This window comes from Prosopis cineraria, unplaced genomic scaffold (genome assembly GCF_029017545.1).
Source record: "Prosopis cineraria cultivar Desert tree isolate PC_DT_omini unplaced genomic scaffold, ASM2901754v1 PC351, whole genome shotgun sequence".
NCBI lineage: Eukaryota > Viridiplantae > Streptophyta > Magnoliopsida > Fabales > Fabaceae > Prosopis > Prosopis cineraria.
In genome coordinates this window covers 15,262-32,843 of record NW_026555678.1, presented here as the reverse complement: position 1 = coordinate 32,843, position 17,582 = coordinate 15,262, and the positions used below count along the sequence as shown (strand labels likewise).

General features: G+C 34.0%; 1 protein-coding gene across 1 annotated transcript; it reads right to left on the bottom strand.

The window, feature by feature from the left end:
- Positions 1–9,984: 9,984 nt before the first annotated feature.
- Positions 9,985–17,300, bottom strand: LOC129296553 (CO(2)-response secreted protease-like). The gene is made up of 11 exons (XM_054935133.1): positions 17,167–17,300; positions 16,677–16,780; positions 16,180–16,277; positions 15,623–15,781; positions 13,532–13,643; positions 12,871–13,402; positions 12,662–12,762; positions 11,839–12,081; positions 11,534–11,648; positions 11,232–11,448; positions 9,985–10,928 (listed from the first exon to the last, which is right to left on the bottom strand). Exons 1-11 carry the CDS (start codon positions 17,260–17,262, stop codon positions 10,378–10,380), a joined length of 2,328 nt encoding a protein of 775 aa, XP_054791108.1. The 5' UTR covers positions 17,263–17,300; the 3' UTR covers positions 9,985–10,377.
- Between the last annotated feature and the right edge of the window lie 282 nt (positions 17,301–17,582).

The following is a 17,582-nucleotide window of genomic DNA, read 5'->3' as shown; positions in this document are numbered from 1 at the left end:
AACATTGGGTCTTGTTTTGTGATTTTTCTCATCATTCTTTGTCTGGAATTTTTTGCCCTTTCGGTCATATATTACGTACAGTCAGGGATATAGAATTCATTTTCATTCCTTCGGGTCTTCTCCTTCTCCCATCGAGTCTCTTTTCTTCTCACCATCCCCTTGTTCTTCTTCACACCGTGGGTTTGTTTCCAACCTTCACTGATCCATTTCTGTCGCTGGTCTGTTTCTGTCGATGGAAATTTTCCTTTGCTGCTTCTCTAGTCTGCGTTGGTGCTGGTGGGTGTAAGTTGACGTACGTGAGCTAAATCATTTGAGCGGAAGTGCTGCACGTGGTTCCTTCTGCTTCTTGGTGTTGTTTTGTTCTTCTGCTGTCATTGTGTCGTGCCAGAAACTCTTCCCCTATTCAGCCATAAATATCTCAAAGCTTGAAAATTAATGCATGAGAGGTGCTTGGCAAAATATTTGTTAGAAGAAATTGAACTTGATTTTTTTGAGAGAATTCATTGAATTCTTAGCTGTGAATGAAATATAGTTATTTAAATATTGGTGTTTGATAATATTGGGTAATTATTTGTGGCTGAAAGTAAACAGAGATACTTTAGGATATATAAATGGTGATGATTTTGAAAAGAGTTTATATAAGGTTATGGGAAGTTTATTAAAATTTTATTATATTTGATAGGATCATTAGAAAAAGAGAAAACTTAATTGAAACTATAAGAAAATAATTTTGAAACTAGGAGATAAGCCAGGTAAGTAAATAATATTTCTCAATAAACAAAAGTAATGGTCTCTTTATATATTTTTTTTATTTTTGTCTATTCTAAACAAATTTTCCTACTGTACCTTATTGATTAAGTTGACATAATATATATAAATATCTTATTCATTCTTTGAATTTGTTTATGCAATTATTTTCATGGTATTTTATTTTCCTAAAAGTATTATACATGTATAGATTGGATGAATTACTGATGAAAGGATTATTTGTACTTTACAAATTAAAACACAATTTGAACTATAAGTATTTTTAGATTCCATGCATGCCGGAAATGTTTTATAAGACTGAATACAAAACGCTAGTTGCTAATGACGGTTTCGTTAGCCCTTGACATTACATGGCACATCCAGCTAACAAGGTATATTGGAGGTGCTAACCTCATGTGCCGGCCAATACATGTGGAAGGGAGGATGGAATTTTGTGAATTTAATCCACGCTTGTTATTCGTGAGCTTTATGTTTGTGCTTGTTTTTCGTGGTTTCTAGCCACGTCAGATGTTACTTACTTTCATGAACTGTATGTCTACACCTGTTATTCGTTCTGTTCAGGTCCTAACAGAAAACAAGTTTTTTTTTTCAAGTTGTTTTTCACTCTTAATAACTATATTTTTATGGTTTGTTTTATACAAAAGATATATTTTTAATTTGTTGTTTATGATTACCATTATTTATTTACTTATTTATTTTGAGACGTTATTTATTGAAAAAAAAATTATATTCAGATAGTAGAAGTGAACTTGCTCTTCGACAAATCTTATGGGACTCTTTGAGACAAGAAGTATTGTGTTGCTTCAATTATAGTAGATTAATGTAAATATTTAAACATTCTATTTTTGTTTTAGAATCGCTTCACAAATCATATAGGCTAAGATCTTCAGTTAAATTATTTTGTTTTGTATATATTGTATCAGAGTAGAACTCCTAATGCTGCTTGGATGTACTTTTTGGCAGATTGTAGAGATTCTAGAAAGTTCAACTTACAATAGAGACTCTACCGAAATTTCTATAACTAACTTAAGTATTTTGTTCCTATTAATAATTGCTTAATATAAATGATGACTGTATGTCAAAATTTAAAATAATATGTTAGACTTGTTAAGGGTTTTGGCTTATGGAATATGAGTTTTTTTATGTTCCAGCTGATTACACTTCAAAAGTTCGGGGTGTGACATGTTTTATCACGGTTGAAGTTTTGAAATCAATAATTAAAAAATCTTCTTGAAAATCCCCCTATTGTACTATACTCTTTTTATTTTTATTTATAGAAAAAACTATCACTTTTTACTTCTTTTTATATAAGTAAAATCACCTATTTTAATAAACATTTATTATGCATTTCTTAAATCATCCCTTATAATTTACATTAATAAAAAATAATTAATATATATTTATGTTGATTAACATAAGATATTTTAATTCAATTTTTTTATGTTCAAGCATAATTATTATGATTAATTAATTTTTTTAAATCACGTGATATTATTTTTTCTTTTTATATATAAAAATGAAGGGAGTATATTTGTATTGTTGACTTCTTTTATGTTGTTTTGAAATGAAATTGTCTATTTCTAAAAAAAATTATTAATACTTATAAATAATGCAATTTATCATTTCTCGGGAGCACGCGGTTACGCGCGTTATTTTCAGCCTGAAAAAGTAGCAATTGGTCGACGTCATCGATGCTGATTGCCAAAGCCTGTGGGAGTGTGGGGTATGCTCGAAGAATGGACTATTGAAGGCATGGCGTGATTTCTGACTTTCATCTCTGGTAATGCGTTGATGAATCAAGCTTGAAATTGAAATCGTGTTTGATGCAATTACGCAGTTGATGATTTGATACGGGTTTCTTCACTGTGAACTGTGAATTGCTTGCTTACAGGTCCTGTACAAAAGTCTTTCAATTTTGTTTGATTCAGTTCAATTTGAAATGATCTCAGTCTTATTCGGTCCGTATACACACTGGTCCTTTAGGATCAAAAAGACTAAAAAGATCAGATTATTTTCTCGGGTTGGACTGAACAAGAGACTAGGTATCCGGATCATTTAGTCCAATCTAGCCCTATTAATTTTTTTATTATAATTATAATTAATTTATTTTTGACAAATGTTTAAAGTGTAATTGATGCTAAGGAGATAATTGTATGAAGATTTGTTGAATTTTCTAAATTATTGTTGTAATGTAGTGTTGTTGAATTTTATTGAATGCTGTTTTTGTTAAAGTTATAAATTTAAATCATTTGGACTATAACAAAAATATTTTTTTCTTATTGTTGGAAATTATTATGAATTTATTATTATTATAAGTGTTTTTACTATTTTAATTGAGTTTATTATATTGAAATGAATTATTGCCTTTCATAGAATAAAAAGAAAAGAAAAAAGCTAAGTGCGTACTAGACTGACAGGACCAGTCTCTCAGTCCTATAGACCAAGTTCAGTCTTGTTAATTTTCGAGTTATCACTGAACAAGATCAGACTACTGATTGCCTAACCCAGTTCTTTTCATAAAAGAGACCGGACTTTGAGTTAGGATGAAGTCCAGTGCCGTCCTGTCTTTTGTGCAGCCCTACTTGCTTATAAGGAATTGTTGTGCATAATGAATTTAGAGGATGGTTTTGGTTCTAAAATTCTGAACTTTTGTGCTTCTATCCTTATACTGACTGAAATTAGATTCAAAAAATTAGTTGAATCCGCAAGGTAGCTCGTTTAACATGTCAAATTTGATGAATTATATTAAATAAATTAATTCACTTTTTAAAATAGGTTGGGCTAACCCAATCTACAAAATTAACGAGTTAAAAAAGGTTTGGCTTATGGGCTAACATATTTTTTTTTAAAAAATAATTTTTTATTTCTTAATCACATTATATCTTTTTTATAAATTTACAATAATAATAATATTTCTCAAATATATAATGTATGACTTTCAAATATATTTTTTTACATTTAAAAGCTAATGTAAATCTTTCTTACAAGTTGTAAATGGAATTTTTGTTATAGTTTGTAAATTGATGATTTATTAATTTTTACAAAAATATTTTAAATACATATTATTTGTTAATTTCATAAGATTTATTAATTGAAATTACAAATATAAATTCATTGAGAAAATAACATGGGTTTATATCTATATTTTCTTTCTCAGTAAGAAAAATAACATACTTAGGCAAGAAAATGATTAACAATAAAAATCTAGCAAAATAAATTTGTTTCATTAAATTCTATGTTTATTTTATTTATTTTTAAGTTCTTTTAATCCCTAATTTGCTTTAAAATATAAAATAAAAATATATTTATATTATATAAATTTTAAATTGTTAAAAAAAAATTTGATAATTTTTTACGAGTCAGCCCGCGAGCTACCCAACCCGCCAGAAAATGGATTGGGTTTTTTAGCTTATTTCATCTAGCAAGCTAGTCCAACTCAATAAAAATGCCAGCCTGTGGGTTGGCCCCTAACTTGTTGGTTTAGTGCTAGTTGAAACAATCTTCATAGGCTAGCACCTATGATGGAGTCTTACTGTGCTTAAATCCTCAATATATAGTCTATTTTCTTCATTTTATGACGGTAATGCAAGAAGCAGCTAATTGAACATCTTTTTAAAATTAAGGAAAGTAGAAATGCTACACCCCTCTTTAGAATAGGCGATTTTGCACCAAATTGTCACGATTCATGACTTTTCATGAGGTTATGGAGCTCCGGAACGTTCTAGAACCCTCTAGAAGGCTCCTGAATAAACTTAGGAGTGCTAGAGAGTGCAAGAACATTTTAGAGAAGTCTACACATCTTTAGTTTTAATATTTTAATATTTGCCTCTAGATATTTTCATGTAAATATCTAGATATTTGTGCAAGAAAAAGAGATGTCTCCCATCATCCATTGTCTCCGAACCTGGTGTCGTTACTTACTTAGGAGTAAGTTTACTATAATGATAGACAACATGGCTACGAGCTTCTTCCAAACACAAAAGAAGCTCAGCCCGAAGCAAGCTCGTTAACAAGATTTTCTTGTTGAATTTGACTATCGATTAGAGTACAAGCTGAGTAAAGCAAATGTGGTGGTGGACTCATTAAGAAGAAAAGCCGAGCTAGCCACTCTCACAGCAAGCATGCCCCAGAACGACTTCCTTGAACGAATCAAGGAAGGTATGTCTCAAGACTCCACTGCAAGCGACTTAGTAAAGCTTGCTACAAAAGGCAAGACTCAAAGATTCTTGGTGAATGATGGAATACTCTATACCATTGAAAATTGAGTCCATGTGCCAAAATGAGGCAACCTTCAAAAGGATGTCCTCAAAGAGTGCCATAATTCAATGTGAGCTGGACATCTAGGTATGACCCAAACGCTTGCTCTCGTACAAAATCACTTTTACTAGCCACATATGCTAGATGATGTCGAAGCATATGTGAGGACATGCTTAGTATGCCAGCAAGATAAAGTTGAATAACAACATCCTGTTGGTTTACTCGAACCTCTACCGATGGCTGAAAGACCATAGGAGAGTATCTCAATGGATTTCATAGTTGCTTTCCCTAAGTTCGAAGGATATGGGAGTATTATGGTGATGGTTGTAACATCCTGATTTTTTTTAGATAAAAAAAAATTGTTGTGAAATTTAAATTTTTATTAAAAAAATGATGATAATAATAGGAATTTATATTATTTGAGATTATTCAGAAATAATAATATGGTTAGACATTTAATTATGAATTAAAAACTTAGGTTTAAAATTACATAAGAAATATCTAGTTAAGATATAATTTTAAGATTTAGAATATAAAAAAAATTGTATGAGTGTGAGTAAAAAAAAGAAAGCAAAAAAAAAAGAGAGTTTAGTCCCACATCGGTTAGATGTGGGAATGAAATGTGCCTCCTCATGTATAAAAGGAGGAGGCGCATTACAGAGGAAGCATAAAGAAATTCTTTTGCAATTTGTGAAAATTGCAACTAATGGTCTAAGATGCAATTTGTGAAAATTGAAAGTAATGGCCTAAAGGTTTGAATAATTAAATTCAGACTTATATTTTTTTTAATATAATTGTGAGACTCACAATCCTATTTTTATATTATTTTTCTCTCTTCCTCTCACGTTGCTCGGCGTCTTCTCGCAAAGGGGGATTATTTTCTTTTTCTTCAGATATGTTCCAACTTTCTTGTTTAGATTAGCATTTAAAAAATTATTTAATTAAAAAATTAATTTTTTAGTTATTTTCTAAATAGTATTAGCTTTCTAGTGATATGATTATTTTGTATAATAGAGCAAATATTTTGATTAGAATTTTTCTATAGGGTAGTTAATCTGATGATATGATGGATTAAAAATATAGGTTGAAGTTCTTAGAGATATAATAAATATTATAGAATATTTTCTTGAGGTTGAAACTCATGTTTAAGAATTTTTGAGTTAAATTTTAGATCTATATGGTTGAATTTATGTTGAATCTAAGATGTAGGGATGAACCTCTGATTATTAAATATTTATTTAAGTATGAATAGGTATTTCTGAGGTTATAGAAAGGTGATTTGAGACTTCAGGATAATTCTAAAATTTCCAATTTATTTTTGAACAAAATTTTAGAATATAGATGGATGAAATTATGATACTAGAAGTAATTTGAGGCTTAAAAATAGTTTATTAGGGTACGGGAATTTTAAAAAAGAATTTGAGAAGTTAAATGAGGCATAAATCTTAAATTAGTGTCAATATAAATTTTATATCTAAGACTATCTAACTCTTTAATTTAGAGTTATTTATTAATTTCAATGTAAAATTAATATATAGTATTGTGAAATAATTATGTAGATTATATTGATAAAGATAGTGGTGAAAGAGGAGTTGTGAAGGGGAACTTGTTATTCAAGACACAAGGTAACCATTATTAATGTGTTGTGATGGGTGTGTTTGTGAATGGTTATGTGTTGTTTTGTTGTTTGGAAAAATTATAAATTATTGAAAATAAACACTATATATACTTCATTGAAATTATTGCCAAGTGGGCAAAAAATTTATTTTTGTTTATCATGATGAGATATTATTGTTCGGATATATGCATGTTTGGATATTTAAATGATGCATGACTTGTCAGGGTATTTTAATGTATGGTGTTAATGAAAATTTCTGTTCGGTTAATTATTACCACGTGGTAGGCCCTCATTGGACCCAATGAGTGGCGTGTCGTTTAGTCCAACTCACCTTTGGCCGGGTGATTTGGCATCCGAGCATGGCAAAAGGAGGATATAAGGTATAGTCATGTAATTAAATACTTATTCGGTTTGTTTGAAAATATTGTTCGGTTAAATGTTTTTATGTGCCCACTTAGCAATCGCATGATTAGTTACATCCGCATGCATTATTACATATTAATTTTTGGTTACTGGGACTTTTAAGTCTCATTCCCCATGGTTAATATTTTTACAGGAGCGAGTCCAGCCGAGAAAGCACCAGAGGCGTAACTTTGGTGTATGAGACACCATCTTTTACGTTGCCTCTTATTTTGTATTATACAATGTATCTTGTGCCAACTTAGGACATATTTTATTTGTGAAGCATGTAAACTCTAATCCCTTTTATTAAAAGTATTTATATGACCAAGAGGATTATGTCTGTCCCTCTTGATTTATGACCTGATTTGAATATCATGTCATGAGGATTATGTATGCCCCTCATGGTTTTAATTGTTTTTTTTGGATATTTTAAGACTTGTGGTATATTTTGGATACATCATGGTAAGAAAATTTTCTACCATGATAATGGTTTTAATAATTTACGAAAAATCGGTTTGTAAATTTGAGGGTGTTACATATGTTGACTCAATAGTACCAGACTTAGCCTCAATTTCGTTGAGGTGGTAGAGGTTGGAGGTTCGAGTCTGGGGAGGTTCCAAAAGACCCCTGGGAGGGTGGGGTGAGGAATACGCTCAATGCCACCTGGGCTAAAGCTGGCATTACCTTATGAGAGGGAAGTGTCCAGCACCACAAATGACCTCAGGGAGGCGGGGTGAGCGGTGGGCTGTTACAATGGTTGATAGATTCAGCAAATATGCCACCTTTATACCAGCCCCAGCAAATTGCAAAGTTGATGAAGCAACACGCTTGTTTTTCAAGCATGTCATGAAGTTATGAGGGATTCCTCAAAGCATCGTCAGTGATCGAGATCCCTAATTCACCGGAAAATTCTGGAGAGAACTTTTCAAGCTCTTGGGGACAGACTTGAACTTCTCAACAAGCTTTCATCCTTAGAGTGACGGACAAACGAAGCGAATCAATGCTTTGTTAGAGCTCTACCTTCGGCACTATGTGAGCGCTCATCAACGAAATTAGGCCAAGTTGCTCGATGTAGCTCAAGTCTCTTACAACTTGCAGTGAAGCGAGTCGACAGGTAAGAGCCCTTTTGAGATAGTTACCGGGCAATAACCTCTAACCCCTAATGCACTTGCCATACCATATAAGGGAGATAATCCAGCTGCCTATAAGTTTACCAAGGAATGGCAAGAAGAAGTCGACATTACTCATGTATGCTTGGACAAAGCCTCCCGTAAAATGAAGAAGTGGGTAGACAAGAAGTGGCGCCCCATTGAGTTTCAAGTTGGTGACTTGGTCATGGTGAAGTTATTGCCGAATCAATTCAAGTCACTATGCAAAGTCCACAAAGGCTTGATCAGGAGGTATGAAGGCCCTTTCCCTATCATCAAACGTGTGGGAAAGGTTGCGTATCAGGTACAACTCCCTCCCAAGCTTAAGGTTCATCCTATCGTCCACATTAGTCTCTTAAAGAAATACTGCAGAGATGAAGAGGATCTATCTCGAGGTATCTCTAAGAGAGCACCAACAGCGGTCGTCACTGAGAATGATAAGGAGATAGAAGAAATCCTTGCCGACAGGGTGATTAGAAAAAGGAGTTCCCAACTACACCGAGTACTTAATTAAGTGGAAAGGCCAACCAGGCTCTGAAGCTAGTTGGGAACGTGAAGACCTCCTGTGACAGTTCACTAACCAAATCCAACACTATAAGGAGGAAGGCGCGACGAGGGCGTCGTGAAATTAAGTGGGGGAGAATGTCACGATTCATGACTTTTCATGAGGTTATGGAGCTCTGGAACGTTCCAAAACCCTCCAGAAGGCTCTTGGATAAACTTAAGAGTGCTAGAGAGTGCAAGAACATTCTAGAAAAGTCTACACAACTCTAGCCTCAATATTTTAATATTTGCCTCTAGATATTTTCATGTAAATATCTAGATATTTGTTGTAAATATCTAAATAGGAGAGGATTCTAAAGAATCAATTGTAACCGTAAGATTAATTTAATCTCCACCATCTATTATGGAGGTGAGAACTTTCTAGATTTAAGGGGAAGGTCTATAAATACCTCACCCTTCCTCATTTGTAACCCAACCTTGAGTTCTCAAAGCAATACTACTCTCACATTCTCCAAGCTCTCTTTCAAGTATCCTTTGCCCTCAAGCTTTTCCTTTCCTCAACTTAGCCAAGCATCCTCCTTTCATACGAGTTAGGCTTATTTAGCAACTTTCAGTGAAGATTGTCTAAGTGCCGCATGGGTCGAAAGACTAGCCCCGTGGCAAAATGCTTAAATTCATCCCCCAAGTTTGAAGTGTTTCGTACCTGAAATTTTAAATTTGTCTCAAATTCTGGTACTTTGCTGATGTGCTATACACAATGCGTGAGAGACGAGTTTGAGATGAATTTGAAATGTTTCAAACGTAAGAGACTAGTTTGAAATGCATAAAGCTGAGATACCGAAATAACACCATTTTAATCTCGGTTTTATTGTTTCAACCATTGGATTAAATTTGAATGATTAATATTTAATATTTAATAAAAGGATTTTTTTCTCCATTGCAGTTCTGAATTGTTTATCTTAGATTTTAACATTTTGGTTTTATTTATTTGTGTTTTATAATTGAATACTTCAATAATAATTTTATAAGATATTGAATTTGAACCATTCAAATTCAATACAATGGTTGAGATGCCAAGTTTGAAGCATTTCAAAATAATTCCTTGGTTTCAAAATTATCACAAGTATTGGTCCTTGCCCTGATCTACTCAATGATTACGAATGAATTGATAAACTTATAAGACCAAGTTACTATTTTAACCTGATAAAATTTATTCATTATTCTTCTTGGCATCATCATATATATATATATATATATATATATTTTCAAAGTGAATTCAGTAGTGAGTGAGTACAGAAGTATGACAGATATTCTTAAACAGAAGACAATTACAAACTCAAATCAGATCACTTAAAAAGACCACATGGGTAGCACCATAGAAAAACCATGGACACAATTTTAGCCCATCACACAGGACACACTCAACTCTCTTCAAAACTAATGAAGAGCCCATTACAATACACAAGCTTCTTGTTAAAAATATCTCGAGAAATTAAGTAGCATAGTTCTGATTCTTAGGGAATGGAAAAAAGGTTGTTCCAATCCATAACATAACTAGAGAAAAACAAACAAGAATCAATACATCATATGTATGTTAATGAATTTGGTCAATATCCTGTATGTGTGTCTGTGTGTATGTCCGTCCATTAACATAACCTGAACTAAGACAGCAGTGCCAAGTTATTGAACATTGACAGCAAATACCGTATGAACATAATGCCGACCGTCAAGCCATGTTAGAGATCCAAAATTGTAGCCTCCATGGGTCTCCTTCCCATCAAATGAGACTTCATAAGACAGCTTCTTTACACTCTCAGAGAAAACAAGCTTACTGGGAAGCACCTTGACAATCAATCCCTCTGGTGCACGCACCTTAGCTATATATGTGGCATTGAGGGGTCCCACATTGGTAACTGTTCTTCTGATTACTTTGGCTTTCTGGTTCCTTCTGAGCTGTTTTATAGAGATTGATGGGTAGTTTATGTTGGATATAAGGTCTTTACTGGAGTTCTTTGGGCAGCTGAAATTAGTCTTAGACATTGACCTAATGCTTTTCTGTGAATAGCCCTGATAACAAAGGAATTGGAGGTAGTCTTCCGTGTCCGTTTCAAAGACTAAACCAGGATAGAGAGCTTTGAGTGGGCTAATTTCCCCAGCTCCCATTTCATGTGGGCTGGCATAGTCGTTTGAGCTGTTGGTCAAAGACTTCCTCATGTTGTTATAGGTTGTTGCTAAAAATAAGAAATGGAGAGAACTGCATAAGTATCACTTCTCAATTTTAGACCTAATCAGAGATTGATCATTTTGAAAAGGAAAAAAAAAAAACAAGACGTTATTGGGCTGAGCTGGGTATTTGTTTTATGATTAAGTCTAATTCCCATTTTCCATAGAGCATTTCCTCTTGTATTTATTTCTTTTTACAACTTTTTTAATCCAATCCTGCATAATCTTCAACATCTTTTTCTTTCTGTTTTCATTCTTCGAGAGAGAGATGTTTCAGGATTAAAGAATAAGCAGTACATTAGTTATTGAACCTGTTGTCATTAGGGCTGACTTGATCATTGAAGGACTCCATCTTTTGTGTACTGATTTGATTAATGCTGCAGCACCTGTCACATGTGGGCAAGCCATAGAAGTACCAGATTTGATGCCAAATAGGGATGGTTTTTTCCCTGCCGGAACACTTCCTGGTTCAGTGCTTATGGGTATCATGGCAGCTAGAATGCCAATTCCTGGAGCCATAATGTCTGGCTGAGGAAAACATTTGCCACAAATAGTGTGTAAGATTGTGTTACCTTGCATAAATTTCATGTAGGGCCTTGGGGAAGAAAATTACCTTGAGTATGTTTTCTGTAAGGATTGAAGGACCTCTTGATGAAAAAGATGCAACAATTGGTGAAGGTTTATACCTAGCAACTTCTGCTGTTGGAAGAATTGTTGCAGTTGGGTTCCTGTCATGGATGCAGGCAGGAAAGGCTCATTTTTTGCTTAGCTTTTTATTTTTTTTTTTTCCTCCAATTGTTGGAAGTCTTAATTTATTTTGGAAAAAAAATAATTCAGAGAATGTTTGGCTGGGAAAATGAAGCCACATGAATCATAGGCAGTGGAACTAGACAGAATTCTATGGTTGGGGATGCTTACTTGGTAGAGTTAATGTAATTTAGAATCTGATTCCCTTCAAGATCACCAACATTTGTGTACGGAAAAATGCCTGCATCAAAAGGAATATCCTTCTTGTCCTCGTCAATTAGTATCATCCCCGTGGCCCTTGCATCTTGTAAAACTAGCTTCTTGATTCGTCTTGAAACAGCTGGATCATCAGCAATGCAAATCACAATCTTGCCAGCAACTTTACTGTAATCCAGTGATCCAGGATAACAATTCCTGCGTTCATTGATAAAAGAACATATTTCCTTATGTTCGAATTGCTGCATTATAGCTTCCTAGCATTTGCAACGTGTAAAATCTAGGATTTAATATTTAGAACAACCACTTATGCGTTGTCGGTATCAGTTCTACTGCCTACTGCTACATTAACAACGTGTACAAACTGGGACAATGGTATTAAATGGGTCTTCCTTTGAGTGAGATGTGAATTATTTTCAGCTCTTGACAACGTGACACTTGAGCAGCAAAAATGAGATATTAAGCAATGCTTACAACTTCATGCCGTAACTCTATAGCATAAAGTTGTAAATATTGCTTGATGTCTTTTATAACTGATTAGGTAACAATAATGCGATGGGAGGTTTTTCAAACCAAAAAGAAAAAAAGAAACCAAACTGGAATTATTGGTTCTTTTTTATCATTTTTTTTCAGTAGTATTATTACATGCGGAAGAATTTTTTGAATGAGCAAATACTGTAATATTCAGTTGTAAAAAATGTCTTGGTGTTTTTTTGGAAGGGAAAAAAAAATTAGAGAGCCTAGTAGTAAAACTTAAAACTTTGTCAAAATCACGTACCTTGCTTCCGATGCAGGGGTAAATCTAGCAGCCACACTCTCCCCAAAAACAAGTGGATAGAAATTTGAATGAGTGAGGTTTGAGAAGTTAATCCCTGAGCCCTACCAACACAATCATAGGGAAAAATTAGATTTCCCATAAATGAAAACTACGCTAAGAAATTTACCACACTTTTCTTTCTGCTTTGTATCAAAAATCAAGAAACCTACTTGAAAAGTTTTCCCATTTCCAAGGAGAACACTTGATTGGAAGCTCCTATCAATATTAGAAGCTGCAGCTGTTAATATCCATGGAGCTGTGTTTACAACTGTGTAAGGATCAGGACCATCATTCCCTGCAGAGCACACCACCATGACACCCTTTTCTTCTGCATGAAATGCTCCAATGGCTATGGGATCATTCAGAAAATCTGATTGAAACAGAGAACTAATTCCAATGGAGATTGAGATTATATCTACTCCATCTTTAACAGCATCATCCATAGCCTTCAATATAGTGGCACCTGAGCAGCCTTCTTCTGAGCAGGCCTTGTAAGTAGCAATTCTAGTGGAAGGAGAGCCACCTCTTGCTGTTCCTTGTGCTAAACCATAATAACTAGCATTGTTGACTTGGGTTCCAGCTGCGGTTGATGCAGTGTGAGTCCCGTGGCCAACAGAGTCTCTTGGTGAGCCCTTGTCACCATGAGTCTTGTTGCCACTGAATGTGATTTGCAGATTATAGTATCTTGCTCCTATCAATTTCCTGCATTTTTACTGAGATAATTGAGTTTTTACAGGACCAGTTTGAATATAATCATCCTATGTTTTTCAAGTGTATTTAAACTAGATACAAACTTCTCATTGAAAACTTCATAGGAGAAGGAATGGTCACCTGTTGCAATTGGATAGCTTGAAATTACGACCCTGCATGCAAACACCTTTCCATCTATAAGGGATTTCCCCAAGACCCTCATCATTAAAGCTTGGAGATTCTGGCCATATCCCTTCGGAAAAGAATAAACAAAAACTTGAATCAATAATCTTTAAGCAACTTGTTTATAATACATCGCATGCAATTGCTTTCTAATTAAGGTCAAGGTCATTATTAAAATAGGTGAAAGTTATAGTTTTTGGAGTTTCAAAGTGAGGAAATTGCTTTGATGACTAAATATGAAGGCTGGGTTCTAGTTACATGCTTTCACTCTGTTGGTCTTTTTAATTGTGAACTATATAATGTGCCGTAGATTTTGCTCTACCTTCCCTCTAAATAGCTTCCTGTATTCTCTGATTTATACATATAATTTGTTGGCCTTCACTGTTGGCAGAAAATGAGATTGGGAAGAGCAGGGCAATGACATGATTTGGTTGCAAAAAGTATTCTGGAACAAATGTAGTTTGTATGAATCTGCCATCATCAGTCACAAATTTTGTACTAGGGACATACTACTCATCGCAAAAGTAGCGAAGAATCTGATCTTCCTCAATTACTCAGATCGAGTTGCATATACAAAATATATGGGGTTTGAATTTAGCTGGTAATTCCCTGTTTTTAGTCGGCATCCACAAGTTGTGACATATGTTGCCTTCTAGTTGGGACAATCTATCTGTCTCCTGATTATTATCATCTTTTTTCTTTTAAAACAAAAAGAAGATACTGAGAAACCTCATCTCTTCGGTGATTTTATGGTTAGCCCTTGCATGTAACCTCAGTATGAAAACAATAAAGACTATAACGTGTGTCTAGGATGCTGATCACCACTTTATTGTCATCTCCCATTGGTTCATGCGGAATCCTCATTCCACATGCTTTCCCCGGCACCAAGAGGTTGTGTCAACTCGAAAAATTGTTTTCCATTTATTTCTCTTTTCATCTACGTTATTAGGCATGATAATTTGATTCTGCTTCCTTTTGCATTACAACTTTTTTGGAAGAAAGGAGGTTTTATTTTTATGGTAGCACCAATCTAAAGTTCCAGTTGCTACTTATCGTTTGTATTTTATTGTTCCCTCTAGAATTCTAATACAAGTATTTCCATAACTTCTTTTCTTTTCTTTTTTTTGTTTTAATCTTTTGGTTTCAATTAATTTGATTGACACAGACAGTTCACATCTTTACCCCATCAATGTCACCACTTGTAGAAGAACGTGCAACCAGGAAGGGAGCATCTTATCCTCTGCTTTGAAGATTGATGGATTATGTGCAACAAATAATGATTGATAAACACAGGGGAAGGTAGCAATCAAAACAGCTGGATGAGGGCCACAATGGATGGTCATTAATTGTTTACTAGCTAGGTCATTGATATTCCCATGTGAGTTGAATTCTATTCTGCTTGAACTGTCATTGTTGTTAGATGTAGATGCCTTGACCACCAGTTTGCCTCTTACATTATATCTTGCATTGCATAAAATCTAAAGAACGGGTTATACTGTTGTTGACTTATGATTGGTATGATTTACCATATAATATATTTTGATACTATTTTGTACAGGTAAGTGTGACTCACTAACCTTCACCATCACATGATGAGGTGTCCCTTCAAAACTCCTTTAGGCCATTTATGAGAACTGCATTGACATCATGACATGTGAAATGCATCCCCATCAACCTTTACAGATTGCACTCCTATGACACAGCCCCTATGAGGCCTTCCATGCTGTCATTGTATTTTATGTAACTATCATGCGTAGATTGAATTGTTGATGTCAAGGTGAGGCTGTAGCTGATGTGACGGTGACACTAGGATGTTTCATTTCAAGAGTTTAAACTTCTAGCTCTTGAAAAATGAATATAGTTAGTGTGAAAATTTGTTTTTTCATGTTAGTTTATTTGTTGAATTAATTTCTGGGACATTACCATCTTTTGGGTATGATGCTATAAGGGGGAAAACAAAAGAAAAGGAGCGTAATGATCTAGACAAGTGTACAAGAAAATGAACAAAATTTACTCTAGAAATTAGGTTGGACGAAAGTTATCACATACCAGTGTCTATAACACCAATAATAACATCGCTTGAAAAGTGTTGGTGTGGGATGATGCCACGTGGCATCATACCCAAATCTGACTCCAAAAAGTCCCAGGATCTTGTCGTATGTAACTGAAGAACCGGATCTGGAAACACTGACACTACACCATGATGCTCTGTTTTGAAAGTTACTCAACCACAATTAGTTCGTGAGAATACAAAATAATAAATACTAAATCTAAATCTTATACATACATATATTAAAATATATTTAAATTTAATTTAGTCTAGTTATTTAATTTAATGTACTAGGCGTAGGCTTGGTGAACAAATCAATTATCTGTATGGAGTGACTAAGAGACAACATAATTCATATCCATGGAAGAAAGAAAGATTTTGGTTTAAGCAAAAATGATACCATTAGTGAGCTTTTGTCTTTGTGGTGGGAAATTCAAATAATTAAGGACCTCAAAGTAGGAAATGATTAACAATGACTTAAATGATTTACCAAAGATATTTAAAAAATTGGAAGAAAACAAGAGGAAAAGGAGGAAGCAGATAAGACGAGAAGCACCAGACAAGGCAGAAGCTTCACTCTCTGTAAGCATGGCCGAGAATCCACTGAAAGCATGACTGTAATGGTGGATTAGGGCTATCCTCTCACTCTCTCCTCTGTGAAAAGTTAAAGTTAAAAGGCACAATAATGTATTAGTTGAACTGATTTCAATAATTATTATGATTTAAGTTTAATAATGAATAAATATGTTAGGATGTTAAAAAAAAAAAAAAAAACCCTTATCAGGTTGTGACTGTGACCTATTTTTATTAAGTTTGTATATGTCGATTTAATCCTTTCAAAATTTGCATGGGTTTCATTTTAAATGAGTCATCTTTACTACCAATCTTTATTGAGTGGTCTGATGCTTTATTATTATACTCTTAACATTAATGAAACGTTTAAATTGTGATTAAATATATCGACTGAAGACTGGAAAAAAAATACTAATTCGTTTTAAGATATTTGTGACCTGCATCTATAAAGAATTACTTGTTGTAAGGTATATAAAAAACCTTGGAATAATAGATGACAATAGCTGCAAATTAGCAGATTCTGCAATCTTGGAATCCAAGGCATTGCTGCTTGATGCTGAACTTCCCATGTAAACAACATAAGGCTACAAAAAACAGAGTATAAAAAGCTTAAGTGATCTTAATTAGAGTAAGAAATAATTATAAAAGGCAATGAATCACCAAACAAGAAACAAGGGTCAGACTTCTCTCCTGATTTTCTAGTTTTGTTCTTTCTAAATACACACAAAACAAAGTAGGCATACTTCGTATGTATCAGAAGATCACAACATAACCGTTTGACCTGAAGACAACATCAGTATGAGAGAGAGAACCTCATCTAACAGTTCAATTGAGGCTTTTCCTTCTTTGTTTTTGTTATTTTTGTTTTTTGCTCTCTCTCTTTTACATGACAGTTGTCCATTGACCAGAGAAGACTCAAATGCATGCAAGAAGCAATGAAAATGAAGAAGAGAGAGAAAGATTCACGGACCTTAGGAATTTGATGTGAGAAGGCTGATGAAGAAGAACAGACAAGAAGAAAAGGTACAAGGAGGAGGAAATGAAGGACTTGCAGAAGCCAAGCCATTATTGAAGATTATGTGTTGTGAGAGAGAGAGAGAAGAAGAGCTTTCTTCTGCTGATAAAGACAAAGACAAGTGTATGAGTTGTGATCAGTTTATAGGTCAAGTGAGTGAGAACTGTGAGAGAGTGAGATTCTTAATCTTCACTACAAGAAGCTTGATTGATGCTTCCCACATGAACCATCTGAAAACATATTTAATATTTGTTAATTCCTTTTGCTCTACTTCGTATCGAATGAACTGTGTAATTTCCCCCTTTTTTAATTAAATAATTTGGTTGACTCCAAGAATAACATGGGCAGAAATGAAAGGCATAAAATTGGCA